General features: G+C 51.7%; 1 protein-coding gene across 4 annotated transcripts in view; it reads left to right on the forward strand.

The window, feature by feature from the left end:
• FARP2 (FERM, ARH/RhoGEF and pleckstrin domain protein 2) overlaps positions 1 to 20,467 on the forward strand; it is a 139,241-nt gene that overhangs the window by 102,707 nt on the left and 16,067 nt on the right. For 3 of the 4 annotated variants that reach the window (XM_034955575.3, XM_034955576.2, XM_034955577.3), the window contains exons 15-19: positions 4,485 to 4,574; positions 5,293 to 5,426; positions 5,857 to 5,938; positions 10,117 to 10,354; positions 17,902 to 18,032. In XM_034955575.3, coding sequence (XP_034811466.1) covers positions 4,485 to 4,574; positions 5,293 to 5,426; positions 5,857 to 5,938; positions 10,117 to 10,354; positions 17,902 to 18,032 — 675 coding nt within the window. The other variant, XM_034955578.3, reaches the window with a different exon arrangement.

Genomic DNA, 20,467 nt, shown 5'->3' on the forward strand with positions numbered 1-20,467 from the left:
CAGAGAAGCTCACTGCTGGCAGGCACAGGGCAACCAGGGGCAGGGATGCTGTGGCCTCAGGGTGGCCTCCACTCTCCTAGCCCGGGGGAGTCTGCCTACAGCTACGGTTTTGCAGATGGACCCTAAAAGAAAAGACTCAGGGTCCAGGGAGTTTGCAGACTATATTGGGCCTGGAGTCCACAGAGAAGGGAGACACGGGGTCCCTGAGTGGCAGCTGGATGGGAAGAGGCCATGGGGCCTCTAGGAGGGAGGGAGTCAGTGCTGGTACAGGGGGAGGTATATCATTGTGACACCTCAGCACTCCTGCTTTGGCCCGAATTGGCCAGAGGATATTCTGTCCAAGGCCTGCCTTCCAGATGCCAGGGCTACCCGTGGGATGCTGGGACTCTCAGCAGGTAGGATGGCACAGGGAGGGCAGGCTCCTCCTTCCCGGTGCCCTGAGGGTCCCCCTGGATCCCACTGGAGTGGAAGGAGCCCCCTGGTCTGGAGGCAGCAAAGGATATTAAACGTACTGCTGCACAAGGCCTGCAGGTGAGGGCTGGTTCTGGGCCCTGGCAGCAAGACTGTTTCCAAAAAAGATGTCTTTTTATTTTATTTTGGAAACCTAATGACAATCTCTTTAGTTCACTGTTTCTTTGGTACAAAAAAAAAAAAAATGGCTACCAAGCAGTCTGTTATTAAGACTAAATTTTAATTTGTAACTTTTTATATTACAAAAATCAGTTGATTCTTTAGATGGTTCTATAGGATGACAGCTTGTCACATCTGAGGATAATTGGGCTGGTGGCAAGTGGCCCTGGGAGAAGCCTGTTAGTCATGACGTGGCATGGGGCCAGCAGCATGGCAAGGCCCTCTGGGATGGGGGCACCTCAGGGTCCTCACAGAGCCATGCCCTTGAGGAGCTGGTGGCTGGGTCACTGCAGAGAAAGATTCGGCAGCCCTTGGGCCCAGCCCCTGCGTGTGGGCACCCTCAGCCCTGATGTGGTGTCTCCTGTTGCTTCTCCTCAACACCTGGGCTCTGGAGGGAGGGCTCTGGGCTCTGCTTCAATCCTGTGTGTGTGAGTTGAGATAGCAAGGCTGTTGCCCAGCACAGGTGGGCTCTGAGATGGCAAGGATGGCCCCTTCATCACCATGCAGGGGCTGCTGGTTTGACCCAGAGGTAGGTTCCCACCAGAGTACCCCTCTGTGCTGACCTCATGAACCAGTGTGCCCAGCCAGGCTGCAACAGGTTCTGGGGAGACCCCGGCCCCACATTCACTGACGGTTCTGCTGGCAAGGCCTGGCAGACCACTCTCCTGGGGAGCCAGGGTGACAGGGGTCTGAGAAGCACGTGCTGCCACTGAGGCCACCCGTCAAGCTTTTGCGCTTGCACCCAGTTGCTGGACTGTGCGGGGAGGGGCGAAGAGCTGCCCACCCTCCAGCCCACCCTCACCACCTGGTGCCCTCCTCCCCAGTGTCTCCCACTTGATGCACTGTTTGTCCCCTTTTTAATAGAGATTTGTGAGGATCGGCCACAGTTGAAAGGTAGGAAAGCCAAAGGTGGCAGAAGCCTCTTCCACGCTCTGCATGGGCACATAGACCCTTCATGTGGGGACAGGTGGTGAAGCTCACAGGAATTGCACGCTCCTCTGGGCCTATCCCTGGCCGCCGTCTCATCCCTGGCCTGCAGCCCAGCTTGCTGGGGGTCAGGTTTGACATTGATCTAGAGGTGGGGGCAGAGTGGCAGCTGCTGTATTTTTTGTCCCTGAGAGTCTTCTCATGGTATTCCTTGGGCTGATTGGGTGGGGCGGGGCGGGGGCAGGGGCGGGACGGAAGGCCCTTCTCTTGGTCGCTCTGCTCCCCTGACTCCCCTGTGACCCACTGGTGGCACCTGTGATGAGAAGTCTCATCAGCGACTGCTGTGGCTCTCTGATGGCGTATGTGTCTCTATGTGCCTCGCCCCTGGAGGAGTGGAGCTGCTCCAGAACTCGAGCATCCTGTTTCTTTCTATAGAACAACATTCAGAGTTAGGACATAGCCTTTGGACTCCATGCCACGGTGACTGTGGCCAGGAAGTTGTCCTCCCTCTACCAGACTCTCCCCAGGGCCCAAGGCCAACAGTTTGTGGGGCATTAACATGTAACATCCCTGTCCCTCAGCTGTGTGGGGAAGGCTGGGGCCTCCCAGACCATAAACATGGGCCTCTGGGGACGGGACCAGCTCTGCCCCCAGAGAATTCACTGGGCATATCAAGCTCAGGTGGAGAAATGAGTTCTTTTTTTAGAGACGGGGTCCATCTCTGTTGCCCAGGCTGGAGTGCAGTGGTGCAGCCACAGCTCACTGCAGCCTTGGACTTCTGTGCCCAAGTGATCCCCCCAACTCAGGCTCCCAGGAGCTGGGATTACAGGTGTGACCACATGCTTGGCTAACCTTTTTTTTTTTTAAGAGACAGGGTCTCACTATGTTGCCCAGGCTGGTCTCAAACTCCTGGCCTCAAGTGATCCTCCCATATCAGCCTCCCAAAGTGCTGGAATTAGAGTCATGAGCCACCACATCCAGCCAAGAAAAGACTTTGTAAAGAGATTTTACTGAATTTGGATTTGAAAGATGGACTCAACCTTTCATTTGAAAGATTAAAAAGTCATTTTTAATATCATGAAGCTCAAAAAGAAAAAATAGAAAAAGCCTAAAGGCTGGAAAGGTGGTTCAGCTTCTCTGTGGGGAGGAGGCCAGTGCACCAAGAGGTGGGGGCTGAGCTGGTGGCAGAGCCACATGGTGGCAGGGCTGTGGGAGCCAGGCAGGCTGCCAGCCATGGGGAGGAGCTGAGAGAACGGCAGTGGACGTGTGCAGGACTCTGGCGGGGGAGGCACAGCACCTGGGCACTGGAGGGCTCTAGGCAGCAGCATCTCAGTGGACTGTAGGGTGCTGTCCCTTCACAGCTGGCTATATCCATGGGCTCAGGACTCACAGGATAAATGTGCCTCTGTTGTCCTCTCATCCACGAGGGTAGACAACCCTGCAGGCTCTGCTAAACTTCACAGCAGTACAAGGAAGAAGACATGGCTCCACATGCCACCTCAGCTGCTTGCTCACTTGCAAACCCAGCTCCTGATACTCCTCCCAAACCTCCAGTCATGGCAGCTGGTCTTTCCCTTGGCTTAGGCCAAAAACTGCGGCAGTCACCCCTCCTGCCTCCAACCCTCACACCTTACCTCCACACCGGACCTTCAGAATGTGTCCAGGATCTCACCCCTCACCCCTCCGCGCCCCCCAGCCAGTGCTGTCTCGCTGGGTGGTGCTGAGGTCCACCGGGAGCCTCTCTGCCCTCCTGGTCTGCTCTCATCCTGGGGCCCAAGTGTGTCACAGCACATTCAGGTAGACCCCAAAGGGTCCAGAAGGCCCACGTGGCCTGCTTCCCCACCAGTAGCCTGTCTATTCCCTCTGACCTCCCCACATTGCTCCAGCCCCTTGACCTCTGACCTGTCCCACAGGCCACCCTGTCCGCTCTGAGTGAGGCTGCGGCCTACTGTGTCCCCCAGCCTCCAGCCCCTCCTCTGCTCTGCGTTATGCCTTGTACAGCCCTCTGTGCTTCTTGCCTGTCTTCTCCTGGTAGGACACCCTCACAGGGGCAGGGGGCAGTGTCCAGGCGCCTATTCGGAGCTGACACCTGCTCCATAGATATTTGCACGGCCCACCTACCCTGAAGCTGGCCACAGTCTGGAGGTGGGGCAGGCGAGCTGCCAGGGCAGAGCAGGATCGTGGTTTCTGGGCAGGGAGAGGACGGAGAAGAGGCTGTTAAGTTTTACCTCAACAGAGGGTGGCTCTTAGAGAGTTCAGGGTGGGGAGAGGCCCTGCAGGGACAGGACCCAGTGCCTGCCAAGGCCGTCATGAGGCATGTGCTTTGCCAGGAACACTGTGTTGGGTGAGGTGTAGAGGGTCCCCTATGGCCAGCTTGCCTGCTTGGCACCAGCACCTTGGGCACAGATAGCCCTGCCAGCTATAGGATCGCTCAGGGCTGGGCTGTCTCTAGCAGGGCATGGAAAACTGGGCCCGGGGTATGGTCCACGTCTGCATCAGGAAGTGCACCAGCAAGTCTGGCGCTCTGATGCAGGCACACTTAGAATGCGTACTGTTTGCTCATTTTAATGACTTTTGTATGGGTTAGGTTTAATAATTTATAAGCACACACACACTCATGGACCTGTGTCTGCTAACCAGCTATGCCACTGGCAGTGATATATAAAAAATGATTTTATCACAAAACCAATAATAAACTTCAACCCTGTTTACATATGGTGATATTTGAACAGCAATTCTTTTCTCCAAAGGAATAACAGGATTATGTTTTTACTCAGGGATAAATCTCTTCAGAAGTTGAAGATGAAAACCCCATGACGATGTTACCTTGAGCAGAAGAAAGCAAACATTACCAACTTCAGGCTCCCTGAGCATGGGAGGGTCCCATGTCCCAGGGACGCACACTTACAGCTCTCTGCTTCTTTCAGCGCGTGCCTGCAGACGAGGCCTACTTCATAGTCAAAGAGATTCTCGCTACAGAACGAACATACCTCAAGGATTTAGAAGTTATTACCGTGGTATGAATGTCCTTGATTACTTTGATTTTTTTATAAATAAATCTCTCATCTGAACACAGCAAAATATCTCTTTTTTTTCTTTTTTTTTTTTGAGATGGAGCCTCACTCTGTCACCCAGGCTGGAGCACGGTGGCATGATCTCAGCTCACTGCAACCTCCGCCTCCTGGGTTCAAGTGATTCTTCTGCCTCAGCCTCCCTAGTAGCTAGGATTACAGGCGCCCACCACCACACCCAGCTAATTTTTGTATTTTTAGTAGAGGTGGGGTTTCACCATGTTGGCCAGGCTGGTCCCAAACTCCTGACCTCAAGTGACCTGCCCACCTTGGTCAGCCTCCCAAAGTGCTGGGATTACAGGTATGAGCCACCGCCCAGCCAAGAAATATCTCTTGATAATCATGAGACTTGCTTGTATATATTTTATTAAATATATCTCCTTTAAAACTATTCTAAGTCAGGTCAGAACGTTGGGTCCAAGTTTTTGTGAAGCTATAAAGCTGCAAAGTGTCCATTTGAAACTTTTGATGTAGGATAGTTTCATTATATTTGAAAACTGGATGGTCAACAAAGAGGATGGCTGTAGTGCTGATCTGAACCCTCTTTGTAGGCGGTGACTGGAGGGTCATCGCTGGGTGACCTATGGCTACAGGCCCTCAGGGGCACAGTTTCTCAGTCCCCAGCAAGAGCCACACCTCCCATCACACCACACTCTTCCCACAGTGGTTCCGTAGCGCAGTGGTGAAGGAGGACGCCATGCCTGTGACTCTGATGACGCTGCTCTTCTCCAACATCGATCCCATCTATGAGTTCCACAGAGGCTTCCTGCGCGAGGTGGAGCAGAGGCTGGCACTCTGGTAACACCCCTTCAGCCCCCACACGGGAGACTCCCACACCAACTCATCATCACCGCTCTTAGGAACTTCCCAGCTTCAGAAACTAATTCAGAAGAGCCATTTTTTCACTGGAGCATATTTTTAGGAGCCTGTGGGGAGAGGTACAGATGTAATAATACCCTTTATTCACCCTCTTCCAGAAAAGAGAGTGCAAGGAGCAAGTTAAAAATGGAAGATCCCTTTTTGCCTGGTTACTGTCTGTTTTAGAGAATGGCCAGACACATAATAGCAGCTTCCATCCAGGGCAGGCCCTGCCCTGCGGCCTCTTCCACCTCAGAGCTTCACCACCTTCCTCCAGCTGGAACCAGGGCAGCTGTCACCCTGCGTCAGATTACAGTGCCTTCTGCAAGCTTTCACCATGTTTAGGATGACTTTGTTTCTTTTTACTCAGGGAAGGGCCCTCCAAAGCCCACACAAAAGGCAGTCATCAACGAATCGGGGACATCCTGCTCAGGAACATGCGCCAGTTAAAGGTAGGCTGCATGGTGACTACTGCCTACATGAATGCTCTTAATGGGAGCAAAACCATCTTCCCGAAGCTGAGGCCCGTCAGAACAGCGTCCCCTCAGAAAAGGGTCCCCCTCAGAGTAGGGTCTCCTTAGAACAGGGCCCCTCAGAGAAGGGTCCCCTCAGAGCAGGATCCCCCCAGACCAGGGTCCCCCTCAGAACAGCCTCCTCAGAGCAGGGTCCCCTCAGAATAGGATCCCCCCAGACCAGGGTCCCCTTCAGAGCAGGGTCTCCTCAAAACAAGGTTTCCTGAGAACAGGGTCCCCCTCAGAGTGGGGTTTCCTCAAAACAGGGTCCCCTCAGAGCAGGGTCCCCCCAGAGCAGGGTCCCCTAAGAGCGGGGTCTCCTCAGAACAGGGACCCCCTCAGAGCAGGGTCCCCTTAGTGCAGGGTACCCTCAGAACAGCATCCCCTCAGAGCAGGGGACCCCTCAAAACAGGGGCCCCCTCAGAAAAGGATTTTCTCAGAACAGGGTCCATCTCAGAACAGGATCCTACTCAAAGCAGGGTGCCCCCAGAGCAGGGTTTCCCCAGAGCAGAGTTCCCCCCTAAAGCAGGGTCCCTCCAGAGCAGGGTCCACCCAAAACAGGGTCCTCTCAGAACAGGGTCTTCTCAGAATAGCATCCCCCTCAGGCTCTCAGAACAGGATTCCCTCAGAATAAAGTTCCCTCAAAACAGAGTCCTTCTCAGAGCAGCAGCCCCCTCAGAACAGGGTCTCCCTTTAAGCATCATTCCCATGAGAACAAGGTTCCCCCAGAACAGCATCACCCTCAGAACAGGGTCTCCTCAGAACTCTATCTTCCTCAAACAGGATCCTACTCTGGATGGAGTCTCCCTCAGAATCTTGTTTCCCTCAGAAAAGAGTCTGGCTCAGGGCAATGTCCAGGGCCCCATCAGGACACTGTTTCCCTCAGAACAAGTTCCCTCCTCACCGCATCCCTCAATAAGGGCTCTCCAAGAATAGGATGCCCCTGAAAACAGCATACCTCTCACAACAGGGTCCCCCAGAACATGGTCTCCCTCCAATCAGAACTACCCCCAGAACAGACTCCACCTTAAAACATTGTTTGCCTTAGATCAGGGCCCTTACCAGCCCCAGAACATTGTTCTCTTCAGAACCTTTTTCTCCACTGATTAGCATTCCCTTGAGGACAGTGTCCCCATTTCCATCAGGACAGGACTCCCCCAGAACAGTGTTCACCTCAGAGCAGGATTCTCCCCCAGAACACGGTCCTCCTCAGAATGGGTCCTCCCAGAACAGCATCCTCTTCAGAACAGGGCCTCCCTCAGATCAGGGTTCCCCACAGAACAGAGTCTTCCTCAGAACATCATTCTCAGGACAGAGTCCCCCCTCCCCAGGACAGGGCCTGTTCAGGGCAGAGTCCCCATAGCTGCTGTGGGGAGGGCAGGGCTCTGGGACTTGTTTCCACCTTGGCTGCTAGGCTCATAGTTGAGGTTTTTCTTTCAGGTGTTCCAGCTCCACAAAGCATGTAGCAGGGGTCGCAAAAATGGAGTAGACTTTTGGATAGGCAGGGGCAGCACTGGGGGAAGTGAGATTTCTCTTCAATAGGAGCAACGGTACAGGTGTTCACATGTGGACAACAGTGCAGGTCGTGCATTGACTGTTCAGGGGTCTCACTCTTGCTTAACGTGCCTGGAACAGTTCTCCCTCCCTCTCAGGCTGCTCATGAGTTCACCACGTGACCGCCCAAGGTGTGGAGCTCTGCATAACACCATAAAGCTGAGCCACAGTGACGACGACGACGACTCAAGCTCCCCCTCCTCCATCCCTCGCCTGTCCCACCTTCTACCCAATCCTGCAAGACTCTGGCCACTCCTCACACCTAGAGTTCCCAAGGGACTATAGGTTTTGCTGTTCTGTATTGAGATAGCCCCACTTGAAGAACTGCATTCAGCCTAGGTGCCCTTTTCCTGCCTAGACGGAAGCTGAGTCAGGTTGTTAATGAGAAAGTTCTACTTATCCCAAAGGCAGTTGCACTAATTTAAAATTGAAATATGCACAAATCTGTTTGATCCAGATTATCATACTGTAGTCATCTTTAATGTTCATTAAAACAAAGGGATTTGATATTAAAACCCTTTAGCTCTGGGGAGGCAGCGAAGAGCTCTGTCCACAAAACCAAATCTGGGTGTCAGAGGCCAAGACCCCAGGGTGGGATCAGGGACCACCCCCTCACGAGGCATAAGGTCAGTTTTCCCCCAGAGCCCGGGCCCCTGTCCCCCCACAGTGCAAGTGTGGTCCCTGGAGCCCTGGTGTGGAGTGGTGAGTCCCGGAGTGGTGCTTGTCTTGGAAAGAGGGGCCCTTGGCCAGCCACCCCTCAGCGACACTATACAACTCCTGGAGTGCCTTCCAGGATTGAAGCCATGACCAGGTGCAGGTGGGTGCCAGGCCCGCTGTGGGTGGGCACTGGTCCTCAGCACCACTCACCACTGCCAGGCAGGCCGGGGACCAGCAGACTCCTCAGCCAACCCTGTCCCTTGGCCCGGCCCTGCCACACAGAGGGACCCCAGCCCATCATGGGCATCGGCAGGGCTTGGCCACTTCCACCTCCCGCTAGAAGCCTAGCGAGTGTGGATGCATAGACATCTGAGCCCAGCTTCCTGCGTCCCCACCTGGCCCTCACCACCCCTCACCCCCAGGCAGCGGGCCAGCCCTGCCTTCACTCCCCTCCCAACCACCGTCCCCCACCACCACCGGTACCCTCCTAGGGGCTTCCAGAGCTTTTACACCTGGAGAAACATTCCCCACTCCCCTTTGGCCTCCCTGTACCCTGAACTGTGAATATTTTTAACCCCTAAATATGTAAATACGGCCAGCTCCTGTGACACAGAAGCTGTTTTATCAACTGTCAGTCCTCATTCCTTTATGATAGGATTCTCCACAGTGGTTTCCGACTCAGGCTCCAGTGGACCAGATAAAAGTGTTTTGTTAAAAAAATAAAAATAAAAATAATGTAACCCTTTAGCTGAGCGCAGTGGCTCATGCCTGTAATCCCAGCACTTTGGGAGGCTGAGGCAGGTGGATCGCTTGAGTCCAGGAGTTTGAAACCAGCCTGGCCAACATAGCAAAACCCCATCTCTACAAAAAATACAAAAATTAGCTGGGTGTGGTGGTGTGCGCCTGTGATCCCAGGTACTCAGGGGGCTGAAGCAGGAGGATTACCTGAGACCAGGGAGGTTGAGGCTGCAGTGAGCTGAGATCGCACCACTGCACTCCAGCCTAGGTGACAGAGTGAGACCTTGTATCCAAACAAACAAACAAACTTTAAGTTAGAGAATAGTTTAGTTTAATATGTCTGTGTAATACTCAGAATCCACATACATGTATACATGTGTTGTAAAATCATCAGATATGGGCCAGGCATGGTGGTTCAAACCTGTAATCCCAGCACTTTGGGAGGCTGAGATGGGTGGATTGCTTAAGCTCAGGAGTTCGAGACCAGCCTGGGCAACATGGTGAGACCCCCATCTCTACAAAAAATATTTTAAAAATGAGCCGGGCATGGTGGCACATGCCTGTTCTTGCGGGGGGCTAAGGTGGGAGGATGACTTGAATCCGGGAGGCAGAGGTTGCAGTGAGCTAAGATCCCACCACTGTACGGCAGCCTGGGCGACAGAGCTAGATCCAGTCTCAAAAAAAAAAAAAAGTCAGGTGTGGTTATTCCCTCTGTCCAGTAACTGTGCCAGCACAACCGCTTAGTTCCATTCTTGAGAGAAGTTTCTGGAGCGAGCCCTAAGACTGGGCAGGACTCGAGTGGGCTTTGTTTAACCCCTGCCCTGCACTCCCTTGCTGTGTCCCACGCAGCCAACTGCAGCCTTCCCATCCTCACTTCATCTGTCCAGTGGGGAGGTGGCCCTGGTCCACTCAGTGCATGTGATGTGGGGCCGGTTAGTGGTGCATGTAGCAGTGAATTGGTGGAATGAGGTGCAGGTCACATGGCATCTGAGACGGGTTGAGATGCATTCCGTGGAGGCTAGAAAGCCCCTGCTGGCGCACGCTGGGCCACTGGTCCATTTGCCCTGTGGGGATTTCCAGCCGGCACCTGCCATCAAGGAAAACAGGCCAGTCTCCCCCTGGACTCCTACATCTCCTCACCTAAAGGCCCCACTCTTGCGCCTCCACAGGAGTTTACCAGCTACTTCCAAAGACATGACGAGGTCCTAACAGAACTGGAAAAGGCTACCAAACGCTGTAAGAAGTTGGAGGCAGTGTACAAGGAGTTTGAGCTGCAGAAGGTCTGCTACTTGCCTCTCAACACGTTCCTGCTGAAGCCCATCCAGCGGCTGCTGCACTACCGCCTGCTGCTGCGCCGCCTATGCGGACATTACACCCCCGGGCACCATGACTATGCTGACTGCCATGGTGAGTGTGGGTGCGGCCCTACATCTCGAGGATCAGCATGCGTGGCTGGGAAGCAGGGGCGGCTTTGCTAGACCTGAAGACTTCCTTCACTGGGAAGCGCAGGAGTCCACTCCATTAGGGCCTGGACCACAATGGTCAGCATTGGCCCTGGCCTTCCTTCCCGTCTCCTCTGGCTGCTGGCAGAGGGCAGGTCCCAGGCTACACCAGGTCTCTGTCTATTCTGCTCCTCCACCCTCAGGCAAGGCCCTGCCCATCTCCACGTCTGAGCAGTGTAGGGGATGACTCTGATTGCTCTGCAGGGGTCACAGGGCATGCTCCTGCTGGGGACCCCACAGCCCCCACAAGTGCACTGGGGAATGGGGTGGAACCCCCAGAGCAACCTGCTGCCTATGGATGTTTCTGTCCTGGAGGCCTTGGCTCTAAAACATACAAAAGATTGGGCCAAGGTGACCTGTTAGAAGTTTTTAACATAGACAGCCTTTGTAATTTTTGATGTTTATTAAAGGGATAAAAGAGTAAACTCTGACCTTTTTAACCTAAAAATAGGATTTCTAATTTTATTGTAAATTTAGTCCCCTTTTCTGAGATGACTCAGGCCTGAGGGGAACACTGCTCTAATGGGGACCTATTCTAATGGGGATGTGTTCTGATGGGAACTTTATGCTTATCAGGAGGTTTTTTGTTTTTGTTTTTGTTTATGTTTATGGTTTTTTTTTTTTTTTTTTTGAGACGGAGTTTCATTCTTGTCGCCCAGGCTGGAGTTCAATGGTGTGATCTTGGCTTACTGCAATCTCCACTTCCCGGGTTCAAGTGATTCTCCTGCCTCAGCGTCCCAAGTAGCCGGTATTACAGGCGCCCGCCACCACACCCAGCTAATTTTTGTATTTTTAGTAAAGACGGGGTTTCACCGTGTTGGCCAGGCTGGTCTCGAACTCCTGACCTCGTGATCTGCCTGCCTCGACCTCCCAAAGTGCTGGGATTACAGGTGTGAGCCACCACATGAGGAGGTTTTTACAAGTAAATTTTATCATTGTCATTAAAAATAGATGAAAAAATACTTAGCATTTCCTCTAGCTGGTTTCCCATAGCCATGAATAGATATAAATAAGGATGCTTTCTGATTAGCAAGAAATAGAATGGATCATACAATGTTGACGATTCTCTTTCTTTTCATTCTAAAAGAAAATGTTTCATGTTTGTTAAAAAGGAGAAGGACAAAATTATAGAAAACATTTTCAAACATTTTAAGGAAAATATGACATAACCACACCATGTTTAAAATGTTTCTCATTGTCAGTCATTATACCACAGTAGTTAGGTAGGCAGAGTGCTGGAGCAGAGGTTGGCCTGGGCCCGGGCCACCAGGGAAGCCATGCCATGGAGAAGACTGGGGCCCGGGTTCTGGCCACATCTACCATGTGCTTGAGGTACATAGGACTTTGGAGGGATTCCTGTACCTCACAACGTGACAGGTTTCTCATCAGTAAAATGTATAGACTGGTGCAAAACCTCTGTGAAGCTGTTTGTGAAAGTGCTTTGAAGTTGTCAACTCAACAGAACACTGATAACCATCAGCCTCCCTAGGTTTGCTTCAGACCTCAGCCATCTCTGAAGCACAGTGAGAGCCCAGTCGATGAAACATTCTCAGCTGACACTATGGCAGGCTCCTTTCCCTCCATGACCCCACTCTCCAAATGTGGGACACAGGAATGCTTGTCAAGAAGGGCCTTCTTGGAAAATGGCCTTTGGTGTGCAAATGTTACCAGCCTCTTGGTCTTCCTGAGAACTTGAATAGAATTCTCTTGGACAAAAGGGAGTACATTTGTTGGGGCTGGCAGAAGCCAGCCTTGTAATTTTATTTATCCTTCATTTTGATGACAGTTTCCAAGGGTGCTGGATGTTAAGTGTATGTTGTTGATCCATTCTATCATGCACCTGCTCTGCCTACTGCTGTGGGGGAACCTGTTCTGAGGGGGACCCTTTTCTGAGGGGACTCAGTTATGAGGGAACGTGGCTCTCAGGGGGTCCTGTTCTGATGGGGATGCGCTCTGAAGGGATCTTGGACGGAGGGGGACCCAATTCTGAGGGGACCCTGTTCTAAGAACACTGCTCTGAGGAGATTCTATTCTAAGGGGACCATGGTTGGAGGAGGACTCTGTTCTGAAGGGGACAGTGTTGTGAGGGGGGACTCTGTTTTGAGGGAAACACTACTCTAAGAGAACCTTCTTCTGAGGGGGACCCTTTTTTGAGGGGGACACTGTTCTGAGGGGACTCAGTTATGAGGGAGACACTGCTCTCAGGGGGTCCTGTTCTGATGGGGATGCACTCTGAGGGGATCTTGGACTGAGGACCCTGCGCTGAGGGAGGGGTCCATACTCTGAGGACTCTATTCTGTGGGGACTCTGTTCTTAGGAGTATACTGTGCTGTGGGGACTCTGCTCTCAGGTGGATGCTGCTCTCAGGGGACCCTGTTCTGAAGAGATGCTGTTCACAGGGGGATGCTCTGAGAGGACCTTGTTTTGAGGAGACCCTATTCAGAGGGGGACCCTGTTCTGGGTGCTCACTACCCTGAGGGAACTCTTATGTGAGGGGAATGTTATTCTAGGGGGGACACTACCCTGAGGGGATCTCGTTCTAAGTGGGGAATAGTGTCATGGGGGAACATGTTCTGAGGAGGATGCTGTTCTGAAGGGGACCCTGTTCTGTGGGGGATTCTGCTCTGAGAAGGACCCTGTTCTGAGGAGGATTCTGCTCTGACGGGGGTCCTGTTCTGAGGGGGATGCTCTTCTGAGGGGACCCTGTTATAACGGGATACTGTTCTGAGGGGACCCTGTTCCGAGTGGGATGCCGTTCTGAGGGGACCCTGTTCTTCGGGGAATACTGTTCTGAGGGGGATGCTGTTGTGAAGGGACACTATTCTGAGGGGATGCTGATCTGAGGGGACCCTGTTTTGTGGGGATCCTGTTCTGTGGAAACCCTGTTCTGAGGGGGATGCTGTTCTAAGGGGACCCTGTTCTACAGGGGATTTGATTCTGTGAGGACCGTGTTCTGTGGGGACCCTGTTCTGAGGGGGTTGCTTTTCTTTTTTTTTTTTTTTTTTGAGACGGAGTCTTGCTCTGTCCCCCAGGCTGGGGTGCAGTGGCGCGATCTCGGCTCACTGCAAGCTCCGCCTCCCGGGTTCATGCCATTCTCCTGCCTCAGCCTCCCGAGTAGCTGGGACTACAGGCTCCCGCCACCACGCCCGGCTAATTTTTTTTGTATTTTTAATAGAGACGGGGTTTCACTGTGTTAGCCAGGATGGTCTCAATCTCCTGACCTCATGATCCGCCCGCCTTGGCCTCCCAAAGTGCTGGGATTACAGGCGTGAGCCACCGCGCCCAGCCGGGGTTGCTGTTCTACAGGGACCCTATTTTGTGGGGCATCTTGTTCTTGTGAGGATGCTGTTCTGAAGGGAACCTGTTCTGTCAGGATCCTGTTCTGAGGTGCCCCTGTTCTGTGGGGACTCTGTTCTGAGGTGCCCCTGTTCTGTGGGGATTCTGCTCTGCGGAGGCCCTATTCTGAGGGTTGTGCTGTTTTGAGGGACTGTTTTCTGAGGGGACCTTGTTCTTAAGGGGATACTGTTCTGAGAGGGATGCTGTTTTGTGGGGACCCTTTTCTGAGGGGACTTTGTTCTGTGGGGACCCTGTTCTGAGGGGATTATGTTCTGCGGTGATGCTGTTCTGAAGGGATCCTGTTGTGAGCAGGAGGCTGTTTTGAGGGGAACCTGTTATGTGGGGAACCTGTTTTCTGGGAACACTGTTCTGAGAAGACCCTGTTTGGAGGGGGATGCCATTTTGAGGGGATCCTGTTCTGGGGGGATTCTGTTCTGTGGAGATCCTATTCTGAGGGTAGTGCTGTTTTGAGGGGACCCTGTTCTGAGGGGACCCTGTTCTTAGGGGGATCCTGTTCTGGGGGGATTCTGTTCTGTGGAGATCCTATTCTGAGGGTAGTGCTGTTTTGAGGGGACCCTGTTCTGAGGGGACCCTGTTCTTACGGGGATCCTGTTCTGGGGGGATTCTGTTCTGTGGAGATCCTATTCTGAGGGTAGTGCTGTTTTGAGGGGACCCTGTTCTGAGGGGACCCTGTTCTTAGGGGGATCCTGTTCTGAGGGGGATGCTGTTCCATGGGAACCCTGTTCTGAGGGGACCATGTTCTGTGGGGAACCTCTTCTGTGGGAACCCTGTTGTGAGGGGATTCTGTTCTGTAGTGATCCTGTTCTGAAGGAATCCTGCTTGGATTCCTTGAGATGCTGTTCTCAGGCGACCCTGTTCTGTGGGGATTCTGTTGTGTGGGGGATGCCATTCTGAGGGGGATCCTGTTCTGACGGGGATGCTGTTTTGAGGCGACCCTGTTCTGAGGGAGATTCTTTTCTGTGGGGACCCTGTTCTGAGGGGACCCTGTTTTATGGTGTTCTGTGGGGATTCTGATCTGAAGGGACCCTGTTCTGTGGGGCTTCTCATTCTGTGAGGACCCTGTTCTATGGGGTATCCTGTTCTGTCAGGACCCTGTTCTGAGGAGGATTCTGTTCTGTGGGGACCCTGTTCTGTGGGGAACTTTTTCTATGGGGATGCTGTTCTGAGGGGACGCTATTCTGAATGTGATGCTGTTCTGCAGGGACCCTGTTCTGAGAGGGATCCTGTTCTGAGGGGACCCTCTTTTGAGAGGGATGTTGTTCTGAGGGGACCCTATTCTGAGGGGGATGCTATTCTGAGAGGACCCTGTTCTGAAGGGATCCTTTTCTGTGGGGACCCTGTTCTGAGGGGGATGCTGCTCTATGTGGCCTCTGTTCCAAGGGTGATGCAGTTCTGAGGGGACCCTGTTGTGAGGGCATTATATTCTCTGGGGACCCTGTTCTGAGGTGGATGCTGTTCTGTGGGGATCCTGTTCTATGAGGACCCTTTTTCTAAGGGGACCCTGTTCTGTGGTGAACCTGCTCTATAGGGACCCTGTTCTGAGGGGACCCTTTTCTGAGTGAGATGCTGTTCTGAAGGTACCCTCTTCTGAGGGGACCATGTTCCAAGAGGACCCTGTTCTGTGGCAGATGCTATTCTGTGGGGGCCATGTTCTGAGGGGGACCCTTTTCTGAGGGACCCTGTTCTGCAGGGGGCACTACTCTGTGGAGACCCTGTTCTGTGGGTTCTGTGGAGAATGTCAAGGCAGGTCAGGTGATGTATAGGATCATTATCATGCCATCAGGTCCAAAATGTGTCCTGAGCTTCCAGCAGCTGCCAGTCCCTACCGAGGTGCAGCACAGTGTCCATGTGGCAGTCAGGCTCCCAGCCCTGCACTCTGTGGACTCAGCATTTGAGGGCAGGGTGGCACTGGTGCTCTTTGAGTGGACTCAAGCAGCCATGCAGCAAATGGACATGGCGTGATGAGTCTCTGCCTGACATGATGTCTGGAAGGAGGGGCTCAGACCCAAGTGCTTGAGGGATGGCCAGCCTGGGAGAGCCAGGGGATGGGGGCAGGAGCTTAGAAATCTGCACAGAGCAATAGGGTTGGTAGCTGCCAAGACCTATGCTGGCTGCACTGAAGTTCTTCCTCATTTTCAGTGTCATGCAGGTGTCATTGACAGAAAGTGAATTTTGTCAGTCAATTTTCTTTGTCAATGATGATCTCCTCACATACTTCATTCTTTTCTGACTTTATCCTCTGAAAGCTGTAAGGGGCTGTTGTCACCCCCACTGGAAAGGATAGAGCTGCAGGCCGGGCGCGGTGACTCATGCCTGTAATCCCAGCACTTTGGGAGGCCGAGGCCGGCAGAACACGAGGTCAGGAGATCGAGACCATCCTGGCTAACATGGTGAAACCCCATCTCTACTAAAAATACAAAAAATTAGGCGGGCATGGTGGCAGGTGCCTGTAGTCCCAGCTACTCGGGAGGCTGAGGCAGGAGAATGGCATGAACCCGGGAGGCGGAGCTTGCAGTGAGCCGAGATCGTGCCACTGCACTCCAGCCTGGGCGACAGAGCGCAGAGCGAGATTCCGTCTCAAAAAAAAAAAAAAAAAAAAGATAGAGCTGGAACAGTCAGGTGACTTCATGCTAACAAATCTGCCCAGGGCTAGAGCTGAGCACTGGGCAGTGCTGGGTGAGGGGTGTGGACCTTGTCATGGAGAAGCTTTGTGGCCAGGAAATAAGAGGGAGTCCTGATAGAAACAAGGGAGAAGGTGGCCGGGCATGGTGGGTCACGCTTATAATCCCAGCACTTTGGGAGGCCAAGGTGAGTAGATCATCTGACATCAGGAGTGGGAGACCAGCCTGGCCAACATGGTGAAACCCTGTCTCTACTAAAAATACAAAAAAATAGCCAGGCGTTGTGGCGGGCATCTGTAGTCCCCGCTACTCAGGAGGCTGAGGCACAAGAGTTGCTTGAACTCGAGAGGCGGAGGTTTCAGTGAGCCAAGATCGTGCCACTGCACTCCAGCCTGGGAGACAGAGTGAGACCCTGTCTCTATTAATAATAATAGTAATTAATAAATAAATAAATAAAAAGAAAGAAGGGGGAAAGTGGTCCCCATGAGTGATTCCAACAAGGAGGATGCAGACCCTGTGCTCCAAGCATCATCAGAGGTGGGAGCAGGCTCAGCTACGCTACGCCACCACTCTCAGCATGGCCTCAGAGCTGGGCAGACCACTCTTAGTATAACTTTGTGTTTTAAGTTTCCTGTCCAGATTATAAACTTTCTCTTATCTTTGCTTGAACTATAAGATTAGCATCTGTTCCTGGTTAAAAGAGAAAGTTACAGTTGCTTTGAAGGTGCAAATCATTTAGCCTTTAAAGTACAATAAATCATTTTCCTTTAAGAGCAAATACTGCCTTACCCATAACATTAAATGGTTATTTACAAAGCCTATCGTCTTTGCCAAACCAGAATATGGGCTGGCCAACAGTTTGGGTTGAACAACCTGAAGGCCTCAGGGGTATCTGCAGGAGCAGGCGCCTGGTGGCTGCACATAGTAGGCAGCAGTCCTATAAGTCCTATAAGGCAGGGGTCCCCAGTGCCCATGGCTATGGACTAGTACCAGTCCAGTCCATAGCCTGTTAGGAACCAGGCCACACGGCAGGAGGTGAGTGGCAGGCAAGTGAAGCTTCTCTGTATTTACAGCCACTCCCCATTGCTTGCATTACCACCTGAGCTCCTCCTCCTGTCAGATCAGCAGCAACATTAGATTCTCATGGGAGCACAAACCCTATTGTGAACTGCGCATGTGGGGGATCTAGTTTGTGTGCTCCTTGTGAGAATCTAACAAATGCCTGATGATCTGAGGTGGAACAGTTTCATCCCCAAACCATTCCCACCACCTCTGGTCTGTGGAAAAATTGTCTTCCATGAAACCCATCCCTGGTACCAAAAAGGTTGCGGACCGCTGCTGTAAGGAGTTGAGTAGGATGTACCTCTAATTAGAACTGCCTTTTAGAATGCTGGTTCCTGTCACAAGGTGGTGGGTGGAGGGTGCTGTGCACACCACTGCCTGTGCACCTGTACTGAGGGGTCTCTCCACACAGACGCCCTGAAAGCCATCACAGAGGTGACCACCACACTACAGCACATTCTCATCCGGCTGGAGAACCTGCAGAAGCTAACGGAGCTGCAGCGGGACCTGGTGGGCGTAGAGAACCTCATTGCTCCTGGCAGGGTGAGTGACCTTGCTCTGGGAATGTTTTTTGAGCTACTTTGTTTTTTTAATTGAGATATAATTTACATACCACAAAAGTCACCATTTTAAAATGTATAATTTTGGCCAGGCACAGTGGCTTATACCTGTAATCCGAATACTTTGGGAGGCTGAGGTGGGAGGATCACTTGAGCCCAGGAGTTCAAGACCAGACTGAGCAACACAGGGAAACCCCATTTCTATGAATTAAAAAAAAAAAAAAAAAAAAAGAATTGCTGGGTGTGGTGGCGCACACCTGTGGTCCCAGCTACTCAGGAGACTGAGATGGGAGGATTGCTTGAGCCAAGGAGGTCGAGGCTGGAGTAAGCCCTGATCACAGCACTGCACTCCAGCCTGACAACAGAGCAAGACCCTGTCTCTGTTAAAAATGAGTAAATACGGCCAGGCACAGTGGCTCACGCCTGTAATCCCAGCATTTTGGGAGGCCAAGGCAGACAGATCACCTGAGCTCGGGAGTTCGAGACCAGCCAGACCAACATGGAGAAACCCTGTCTCTACTAAAAATACAAAAAATTAGCAGGGCGTGGTGGCACATGCCTGTAATCCCAGCTACGCAGGAGGCTGAGGTAGGAGAATCACTTGAACCCGGGAGGCGGAGGTTGCAGTGAACCAAGATCACGCCATTGCACTCTAGCCTGGGTAACATGAGTGAAACTCCGTCTCAAAATAAAATAAATAAAATAAAATACATACATATATACATACATACACACATATATACATACAAAAAATATATAATTGAGTGGGCTTTAGTATCTTCACAAGGTTATGTAGCCATCAATGTCAAATTCAGAACATTTTCATCACCCCAAAGTGAAACCCCCACACCAATTAACAGTCACTTCCCATCACTATTTTGAAGGGAACCCTGTTCTCAGGGGACTCTGTTCCGAGGTAACCCTGTTCTGGGTGGGGATGCTGTTCTGTGGGGACCTCGTTCTGCTCCCTAACCCCTGGCAACCACTGATGTGCTTTCTGTCTCTAAGGAGTTACCTGTCTGGGCATTTCATAGAAATGGTATCATACATTAATGTGGCCTCTTGTGACTCTTCTTTCACTCAGAATAATCTTTTCAAGGTTCATTCATGTTCCTTTTTTTTTTTTTTTTTATTTGAGACAGAGTCTTGCTCTGTCACCAGGCTGGGGTGCAGTGACACGATCTTGGCTCACTGCAACCTCCACCTCCCAGGTTCAAGTGATTCTCCTGCCTCAGCCTCCCAAGTAGCTGGGACTATAGGCACATACCACTATGCCCAGCTAATTTTTGTATTTTTAGCAGAGACAGGGTTTCACCATGTTGGCCAGGATGGTCTCAAGCCCTTGACCTTGTGATCCACCTGCCTTGGCCTCCCAAAGTGCTGGGATTACAGGCATGAGCCACCGTGCCCGGCCTCATGTTCCTTTTTGTGGCTGAATCATACTCCATCGTGCATGTATCACACGTCTCTCCACTCATCTGATGGACACTGGGTTATTTCCACTTCTTGGCTGTTACGAATAGTGCTGCTGTGGACATTCATGTACAAGTTTTGTGTGGACTTATGTTTTCAGTTTTGAGTATATACCATATACAGGGTCATATGGTAATTCCATGTTTAACATTTTGAGGAACTGCCAAACTGTTTTCCAAAGTGACTGAACCACTTTTCATTCCCACCAACTCGTATGAGACTTCCAGTTTCTCACATCATGTGTCACTTTTTGGTTCTAGCCATTTTAGTGAGTGTGTAATGCTGTCTTGTGTGGTTACAATTTGTATTTCCCTGATAGCTAATGATATTGAGCATCTTTTCATGTGCTTATTGGCCATTTGTAGGCCTTTTTTGGAGAAATGTCTATTCAAATCCTTTGCCCACCTTTTATTTTATTCAGAAATTGTAAAGAACTCTTAAAACCCAATAGTAAAAAGACAACCTGTTGAGTTTTAAGAGTTCTTTATATATTCTGAATGCTAGACCTTTATCAGACTATGATTTGCAAACATTTTCTCCCATTGTGTAGGTTGTCTTTTCACTGTCTTGATGTGGCCTTCATTTACAACATGAAAGGTTTTAATTTATCTGTTTTTTTTCTTTAGTTGCTTGTGTCTTAGATGTTATATCTAAGAAACTATTGTCAGCCAAGTGTAGCGGTGCACACCTGTAGTCCTAGCTACTTGGGAGGCTAAGGTAGGAGCATTGCTTGAGCCCAGGAGTTCCAGGTTGCAGTGAGCTATGATCCCACCACTGCACTTTAGCCTGGACAACAGAGTGAGACCCTGTCTCAGAAAAAAAGGAATTAATGCGAGCACTGCCACCTGCCTGGGGCAGCCTTAGGGCAGGGCTGGCGGGGGCAACCTGTGCTGCTGCAGTGCAAGACTCAGAGTGCCGTGGCCCAGCACCCGGTAGCTTGTCCAA

This window comes from Pan paniscus, chromosome 13 (genome assembly GCF_029289425.2).
Source record: "Pan paniscus chromosome 13, NHGRI_mPanPan1-v2.0_pri, whole genome shotgun sequence".
NCBI lineage: Eukaryota > Metazoa > Chordata > Mammalia > Primates > Hominidae > Pan > Pan paniscus.